This window comes from Dendrobates tinctorius, unplaced genomic scaffold (genome assembly GCF_039654945.1).
Source record: "Dendrobates tinctorius isolate UK_male_01 unplaced genomic scaffold, ASM3965494v1 ptg000285l, whole genome shotgun sequence".
NCBI classification, from domain to species: domain Eukaryota; kingdom Metazoa; phylum Chordata; class Amphibia; order Anura; family Dendrobatidae; genus Dendrobates; species Dendrobates tinctorius.
The window spans coordinates 1,915,643-1,925,133 of NW_027361952.1; the positions used below are offsets into that span (position 1 = coordinate 1,915,643).

General features: G+C 44.2%; 1 protein-coding gene across 1 annotated transcript in view; it reads right to left on the minus strand.

Moving 5' to 3' along the window:
* Nucleotides 1–1,483, minus strand: part of LOC141072655 (granzyme A-like) — a 111,290-nt gene extending 109,807 nt beyond the window's left edge. Inside the window, exon 1 of the mRNA XM_073559954.1 lies at nt 1,429–1,483. Coding sequence (XP_073416055.1) covers nt 1,429–1,480 — 52 coding nt within the window. The 5' untranslated portion in view covers nt 1,481–1,483. The remainder of the gene's footprint in view (nt 1–1,428) is intronic.
* Between the last annotated feature and the right edge of the window lie 8,008 nt (nt 1,484–9,491).

The window sequence follows — 9,491 nt, forward strand, 5'->3', positions numbered from 1 at the left end:
TAGTTATACTGGTGTATGAATTTATAATGTCGTGATATGTGTAAGTTGTGTTAATAAAAAATGAAAAGAAAAATTAGTAGCAGTAAAAAAAAGTTTGTATAAAAAAATTACAGTAACGTTCTCATTACATTGATGAGCTACCTATAAACCTAATCTGAACTAACTAAATTTTCCCCACTAGCTAAAGTGAATGCCATTAACACTGCGCTGTATGCTCCCCTAATGCGCTAGCTATAAATTTACTCTGTTCTACTTTTAGTGTCAAAGATAAACGGAAGTCACTAACACTGCGACGTCAGCTCATCTGATACTTGGTAATAAGTTACCCGGCGCAAACTATTATTTTTTTTTTTAAGAGAAGAGCAGAGGTCACTAACACTGGGTTGTCCTCTCCCCTAATGTGCCACCATACTACCTATAAAGCTTCTCTATACTAACTACTAATATTTTTTTTTCTACAAGAAAATTGGACGCCATATACACTGACATCCGCTACTCTACCTAGAGCTAAAAAAAGAAAAAGCCTCTCAGTGCAGACTCTGATCAACAGCGATACTGATCAGAGCGCTGTGGCCATGGGAAAAGCCTAAATGCTCAGTGCAGTACACTGCATACATGTAAAATACTCAAAAAAAAAGGTTGCCAAAAATACAATTGGGGACTGGTGGGATTGGGAGTCAGAATGATTAGTGTGGGGGATGTGGAGGAACTTTTAAAGGGATTTGGGTTAATCAAAAGAGGTGATGTCACGATCACACCATCCATTGTGACTGCTATGATTCGTGTTGTCTCACACAGCAGCAATAACAGCGTGTCACGTTGATTTTTTTTCCTTTTACTTTATTGTCACATTGCTCTGATTAACTGGTCAGAATTGATTGGTGAATCACAGCGATCGCCAACGTGGGGGGTGGCACAGCCCCCCTCCGGCGCAACATGTAGGGATGGACAGCAGTTGCTGCCATCTTAACCCAATCATCGCATGATGCAGAGTGGTGATTGGTAAAGGACTGCCGTACATGTATGTAAGGTGCATGTTGTGAAGGGTTAAATATTTTGAATACTGGACCAACTAAGATTTGCATGTAATAGTACAGCATTGATTGGTAGTAGAGTATTGTAGTGTTACTGAATAGTAGTGTAGTTTTATTTATTAGTATGGTATCTTGTAGTGTAGTCATGTGTAGTAGTAGTATATTAGTTTTTTAGCATAATAATTGCAGTAGTATAGTATTATTTATTATTATAATATGGTATATTTGTATAGTATTGTGTAGTGGTATAGCATTATATGGAAAAATAGTGTTTTATACTAGTATAGTATTTTATGGTAGTATAGCATTATGAGTACTATGTAGTATGGTATTGTGTACTAGTATGCAGAACATAAAATAATCCCCTTTAATTAGTAATGTAACATTTACTTACGCCCATTGATGTGAAGCAGGGATAACACAAGTAGCGTTAGAAGATGCTTCATTCTCAGTGGTTCAGTCAGTAGCTTAGATTGGGGATGCTGACACATTTATATATACTATATTTATTTCATGTGGTTTGGCTTCTGAGAAACATCTGCATATTGTGGTTTATAAAAGAAAATTTTATTACTAATTTTTCCTTTAAAAAAAAAAAAAGAAAAAAAAGCTAGATGTTTTAATTATAGTCCATGACACGAAATGCTAAGAAGCAAATATGTGCACGGTGCACGTATTTGCTTCTTAGCATTTCGTGACATGGAATATAATACATGCACGGTGCACCACATAATCTTGATAAAAGGCCTCAACATAATAAACCAAATTGCTATTTATTGGTGCACTTACAGTATAAAAATAATACAGCATAACAAAAATGGAGAAATGTCTTTTATTAGAGGATTCTATGAATATCTTTTATATTGATATTATATGGCTGGTATATTATATATTATATGGTTGCTATTAATTTGCTGGTATTATTTCAACACTGTATGTTGGCATTATTTGGTTTATAATACTTGGGCACAGTAAATTGGTATTATTTGGCTATTCTATGTAGATATTTGTTTTCTTGATACTATTTGGACACTGAACATCAGTATTAATTGGTATACCAGGAAAGGTCAGAGATGTCCGACGCCTGCGCACTGCAGTACTTTACTCTGCCCTCAATAGGGCAGATATAGAACACCTGCACAAGAGCAGCGGCAGAAGTAAGAAGGAGGACGTAATCGCTAGAAGATAGGAGGCACCGGACCGCGACACCCATCGGACCGGACCGGACCCCAGGTGAGTATAATCTAACTCGTTTTTCTAATCTTTCAGGTTACATCGGGGGCTTATCTACAGCATTACAGAATGCTGTAGATAAGCCCCTGATGACAGTGGCCGCATCTCATACCAGAAAAATGAGGTGACGGATTCCCTTTAACAAGTTTATTTACAGGGGAATATACTCCATGCAGGGAGTGAGGGATTGCAGGGTGATGATAAGGAATGGAGGCAGAACTGGGAGAGTGGCAGGGTAGGTCAGGGACAAACGAAAGTTCAGTAATAAAGAGGTGAAACTTATCAGTCTGTGGTCTTCTTGGGTGCAACTCCTCAGGGTTCCAACGGTGGCACCAACAACAGCAGCAGAGGACGTCTCGGCGAAGTCTCTGAGAGGCAGGAAGATTTCCTGTGCACAAATGTATCTAGCATGGTACTGAGTCTAGTGTGGGGGAACCGCTGGAACGAACCTTCGCTACATGGTGTATACAAGACCTTGATAGTGACGCTCTATCCTAGCCATCTGTCTCTCTCTCTGTGTCGCACTCACAGTGCAGTCTCTGCCTTCACTAGGGTCACCTCCTAGCGTGGAGGGTAGCAGGGAGCTGACAGTCGGTCGTTCACAAACGGTGGACCTGTATGCAGGGGTCTGTAAAGTATGAGGTCACTCTGAGCAGAGCGTGTGTGGTACTCACTATCACACGACTTAGCTCTGCTCTGCTGGCACGGCTCTGTGTGGCTCCACTCTGCAGGTGACGGGGGCTCTTTCTAAACAGCCCATCACCAAACTGGCACTTTCTGGTGGGGGAAGCAGAGTGCGCTGTTCTCTGCTCTGCACGCTACTCTCTGTGCTGTCCTCCACACTGCTCTTCGCCGGTGCCAGACTGACCTTTTTGGTGTGATTCTCCCTTTTATCCCCCTGCTGCTGCACGCGCGTTCCCAGCTCTCCTCGGTCAGCAGGAAGCTCCGTCTCTCTCCTCCTTCCCTCCTGCAGCAGGGGAAGGTCCGCCTCTCTCAGGCTTCCCCCCGAGAACAAAGGATGCAGCCTTTCTAGTTCTGGACCCGGCATGCAGGTACCTGCGGTCCGGTCTATCTCCTTACATCTACTTTATAAACAACTCTCTTAATCTGTTGTCCCTCATTGAAACCTGGATTCAGGATTCTGACACTGCTGCTATTTCTCATGGTGGCTTACTTTTTTACCATTCTATGAGACACACAAACAGACTTGGTGGTGGAGTTGGCATACTCCTGTCGCCACAATGCACTTTCCAGATCATCCCCAAAGTAACATCACTCTCAATCCCTTCTTTTGAGGCCCACACCATCAGTCTCTTCCATCTCCTTTCCCTCAGAGTAGCGGTCATATACCGTCACCCAGGCTCCCCCACCAACTTCCTTGGCAAATTTTCTTCCTGGCTGTTGCACTGCATGTCCTCAGAATTACCAACCCTTATCCTGGGAGACTCCAACATCACCATAAACAGCCCCACCTCCCCATCTGCATCCTTGCTTCTATCTCTAACCACTTCTCTTGGCCTCTCTTAGCGCTCAACCTCTGAGACACTCAAAGACGGAAACACCCTTGATCTGGTCTTTGACAGGCTCCGTTCATTCTCCTACCTAGATATCTCACCTATTCCCCTCTCTGACCACAACATTCTGTCCTTTATGCTCACAAATCCTCAACCACCTCAGCACACTGCTACCTATCACACATTCAAAATCTACAAGCCATTAACTCTGTGCACTTGCAGACTCCTTACACTCATCACTGTCCCCAATCACCTATTTTTCCTGTCCTGATCTGGCCATAAATCACTACAATGACACTCTCAAAAGCACCTTTGACCAAATAGCACCTCCCACCCTCAGAACCTACAAACACATAGAAAAACAGCCATATCTCACATTGCAAACTCAATTTCTCCAGCGATGCTCTAGGAGTGCTGAATGACTATGGAGGAAAAATCGCACACCAGATAACTGTATCCATTAGAAAATTTATACTAAGAACCTATAATTCTGCCTTTGACCTTGCCAAACAGACCTACTTCACCACCCTGATCTCCTCACTATCAAACAACCCCAAACAAATCTTTGACACCTTTCACTCCCTCCTCAGTTCGAAAGCACAGGTCCCGACTTCCTATCACAGACATCTGTGCTGATGACCTGGCTTCACACTTTAGGCCGGGGTCACACTGGCGAGGAATACGGGAGAGTGAGAGGCTCTAAAAGCACGCATTAGACACGGACCAATAATTCTCTATGTGGTCCCTCGCACCAGCCGTATATTTCTCATCTGTATCCTACGCTCCGTGCCACTCACAGCATGCTGTGATTGTCAGCGTACTACGCCCGTAATACGCCAATGCAAGTCTATGGGTGCGCAAAAAATACGGATTACACACGGACCACACGTGTGACTTGCGAGAAATACGCACCAGGTGTCTTTTAGCAAAGCCGGCAATTCAGTGCGCTATACACACTGACAGGTTTAATAAAGAAACGAAAGAATAGATATAGACACATAGAATACACACACACATATATATATATATATATATATATATATGCATTCTATGTGTCTATATCTATTCTTTGGTTTCTGTTATAAACCCTGTCATAGGGCTCCATTATATGTCCATTTTGCAAGCCTGCGAGAAAATCTTGCCATACGGATGCCATACGGATTGCATACGGATGCTGACATGCGCAAAATACGGGACCACAGCTTGATTACGGATGACATACGGAGCACTGTTTAGGGGTCTGTCATCCGTATTACGCATGTAAAATACTGACCGTATTTTGCGCTGGTTAGTGTGACTCCAGCCTTACTGAGAAAATACACTGCTCAAAAAAATAAAGGGAACACTTAAACAACAGAATGTAACTCCAAGTAAATCAAACTTCTGTGAAATTAAACTGTCCACTTAGGAAGCAACACTGATTGACAATCAATTTTACATGCTGTTGTGCAAATGGAATAGACAACAGATGGAAATTATTGGCAATTATCAAGACACCATCAATAAAGAAGTGGTTCTGAGGGAGGAGACCACAGACCACACTTCAGTACCAATGCTTTCTGGCTGATGTTTTGGTCACTTTTGAATGTTGGTTGTGCTTTCACACTCGTGGTAGCATGAGACGGACTCTACAACCCACACAAGTGGCTCAGGTAGTGCAGCTCATCCAGGATGGTACATCAATGTGAGCTGTGGCAAGAAGGTTTGCTCTGTCTGTCAGTGTAGTGTCAAGAGGCTAGAGGCGCTACCAGGAGACAAGCCATTACACCAGGAGACGTGGAGGGGGGCCATATGATGGCAACAACCCAGCAGCAGGACCGCTACCTCCGCCTTTGTGCAAAGAGGAACAGGAGGAGCACTGCCAGAGCCCTGCCAGGCCACAAATGTGCATGTGTCTGCACAAATGGTTAAAAACCGACTCCATGAGGATGGTCTGAGGGCCCAACGTCCACAGATGGAGGTTGTGCTCACAGCCCAACACCGTGCAGGACGCTTGGCTTTTGCCATAGAACACCAGGATTTGCGCCGTGTGCTCTTCACAGATGAAAGCAGGTTCACACTGAGCACATGTTACAGAGATGACAGAGTTTGGAGATGCCGAGAGAGCGATCTGCTGCCCGCAAAATCCTTCAGCATGACCAGTTTGGCAGTGGGTCAGTAATGGTGTGGGGTGGCATTTCTTTGGAGGGCCGCACGGTGTTGGGCTGTGATTTTCTCTTCTACCCTTTGAAAGATAAAGCTGTTAGCAAGAGAAGATAAGAATTTTCTGGACCCAGTAATTTTGCCTGAGAGAGATTCCCAACAAATATCTGGATAGTTAAAATCTCCCATGATCACTATGTCATACTTTTTTGAGAACAGAGACATCTGATGTAAAAAGAGATGGTTCGTGGCTGACATTTTAACATTTCTACTGTGGGGGAATTGATCTGTCAACTACCTTTTGTTACTATGCTTACTTTTTTCTAACATTCATGGTCAAAAAAAGCAGTTTGAGCTGTTGCAAGAGGTATCAGGGCTCCCAGTACAGCACTGATCCCTTACACTGGTAACTCACCCACCTCGTTTTAATTTAAACTTTAATAAAACCTGTAAATGCTGGCCCAGGCCCTGATAGCTCATGCATGGCCCATGGCCAGCGGTTGCTGTGCCATTATCAAATTTCTACTGTGGGTTTATTGATGACACTTTTCCTGGTGTCTGCCCCTAATTTGAGTTGTTTTGGCAGCTTTTTGTCTCCCTGAAGGTGTTGTTTATGTGTTTGGTTTTGCCTCCTATTGAATTTAATGGGGTTCAGATATGTTCGTCGAACGTCTAAGCATTCGGGGAATCAAACCGAACCTTGAAAGGGTCACTCATTTCTTATTTCTACTCTGTCATTAACTTATGTAGGAACACTGAAATGTTCTACTCTTGCAACATTCTGAAGAGATTCTTCTGCTTTGTCAAGGAAATCCTCATCTTTTTCAATGAGCTTCAGCGTAGCTATTCTCTTATGAAGACTTTGCAACTTTTCCTCTAACAGAGTCTCAAGCTTGCATTTCTGGCAAGTCTGTAAACATATAGCACACATCGCAGCACACCATATGGGTAATCTCCTTCTCCATGTTGAACAAAACAAATTTCTGTGGAATCAACATAAAGATTCCATTCCTGGTTTGACTATTTCCTCCAAGCAGCTCAATCCAGCTACACCCAGAGATCCTCAGACTCGCAGCGGTTCTTCACTCTTCCCAGAATGCACCAGGAGTATGGAAATTATCTCCCTCGAGCTTCAATTCCTTGTTTCAGAAGACTGTGAGGAAATGTCCAATTTAGCAGTGCCCCAAACCAGCACTACTAAAACCATTTAAAAAGTTAGGCTTAATTCCAACAAGAACATTAAAAACTAAAAAAAATACCATTACTGAGATCATATCAAATTACTTAGACATAAACAGGAAATATAGATATATTTTAATCTAACCTCAACTGATCAGCTGAGACAATTACTTAAAATGATCTTTTAAGATTGATGGCTATCTTCTTTTTCAATGTAATAAAGCTTTTATTTCTAAAATGTAAACTTACATGCGGCAATTGAGCAACTAAAGCATGTTTTCAATGTCCCTAATGTGTCTAGTAACATTAAAAAGAAAAAACAGTAAGGCTATGTGCACACGGTACGTTTTTGATGCGTTTTCACAGCGCTTATTCCGCACGGAAATATGTCAAAAACACTATGGAATCCTTATGCAACTAATTCAATGACAATCCTGAAGTGTTGTGCACATGAGCAGTAAATTTCATTTGAGTATTTGCAGTGTGTTTTTTTTTTTTTCTGCAGCATGTCAATTCTTTGTGCGGATTTTTAGCATTTTCCACACATTGACTTCAATTGAGTCAGTTAATTCCGAAGCAAAAACCCAGATATAAAAATGTTTGTGGATTTGCTTAGTTCTTGTTTGCATTTTTACCGGCTTCCTATGGTGTTTCCCAAGCTGTCATCTGTGTGACAACGTGGGAAACACAGGCGCGGTGGTCCTTCTCGGCGGTAACTACCGCCGGTAAGACCGTTGGTCAGACCACTGCAGGGTCAAGCTGTCAGATATCAGCATGACCTCGCAGCGGTGACCCATGGTAAAAGCTTACCACAGGTCAGCAGGTGTGGGCTGTTGAGACTACTCCTCCCATCAGGCTATGTCTGCTGTCACTGGTAACAGTGATAGCAGGAGCCTCTGATGGGAGAATTAGTCTCTCGTCAGCCTGCGCCTGTGCTCACACTTAAAAAACACAACATGTAAAATAATTACATATTTAAATAAAAAAATAAAAACCCATTATACTCACCTAACACCAAATCTCTGATGCCCATGTCTCCTAGAAAAAAGTCAAAATAATAAACCACAATATATTCATCTGTCTGCCGTAGTCCACGTAATCCCGAGTGTCCCACGGTGATCTCAAGTATAGAACAGTCACATCGGGAGGTGTGACTGCTCTACCCGGCCTCCGACGATACACTGACAGGAGGTAATCGCTCCCGCAGTGTATCACTGAGCTGCCGTGTGAGAGTTTACTGGAGTTCATCAGCTGATGAGCTCCGGTGCTCTCACTTATGGCCCCACCACTGCGGGAGAACTTTCTCCCGCAGCAGTGGTGCTGTAAGGAAGGTGACCAGAGCTGATCAGCTGATGAACTCCGATGAACTCTCTCAGGGCAGCTCAGTGCTATACACTGCTGGAGCGATTACCTCCTTTCAGTGTATTGCCGGGTGTCTTTGAGAGCAATCACATCAGTGACTGCTCTCAAAGTTATCAGAATTATTGTGGGACATTATGGATTATTATCTTCTTGGCGGACTGGTGAGGAATATTGTGGTTTATTATTTTATTTTTTTGTAGGAGACGTTGGCATCTGTGGATTAGGCGTTTGGTGAGTAGTGTTTAATTTAGATTCAGTCACTGGATGCTATTGGAGCATTTAATAAATTGAAAGAGTGTATCATGTTCATTCCAGTTTTAATCCAATCCGATCTCCAAAAACTGTTTAAGGTACTGTCACACTTAGCGATGTACCAGCGATCCCGACCAGCGATATGACGCGGTCAGGATCGCTGGTACATCGCTAAGTGGTCGCTAGTGAGCTGCCACATAGGCAGGTCTCACTAGCGACATCGCTGGGGACGGGGATCGCTACTTACCTGTCACACCAGGCGATCCTGCGTCCTCCCGCCCGGCTCCACGCGTCGCTCGTCCTCACAGCAGGAAGCGCCACAGGAAGCTGACGACGAGAAACAGTCCTGAATAGTGTTGAGCATTCCGATACCGCAAGTATCGGGTATCGGCCGATACTTGCTGTATCGGAATTCCGATACCGACTTCCGATATTTTTTCAATATCGGAATTCGGCATCGGAATCGGAAGTTCAGTTGATTGACGGCCTGACGTCATCATGATGCGCGGTGTGTGCGCATCATGATGCGCCGTCATTTCGGGCCTTCCGGGGGTCTCTGCCGGCCTGCCGGGGGGCTGTGCCGGCCTGCCGGGGGGCTGTGTGGACTGCCCGGGGTCTGTACCGGCCTGCCGGGGGGCTGTGCCGGCCTGCCGGTGGTCTGTGCACCCTGTGGGGGTCTGTACCGGCCTGCCGGGGGGCTGTGCCGGCCTGCCGGGGGGCTGTGCTGATGTCCGGGGGTCTGTGCAAGCATCGTCCGATGGGACTACAAGTCCCA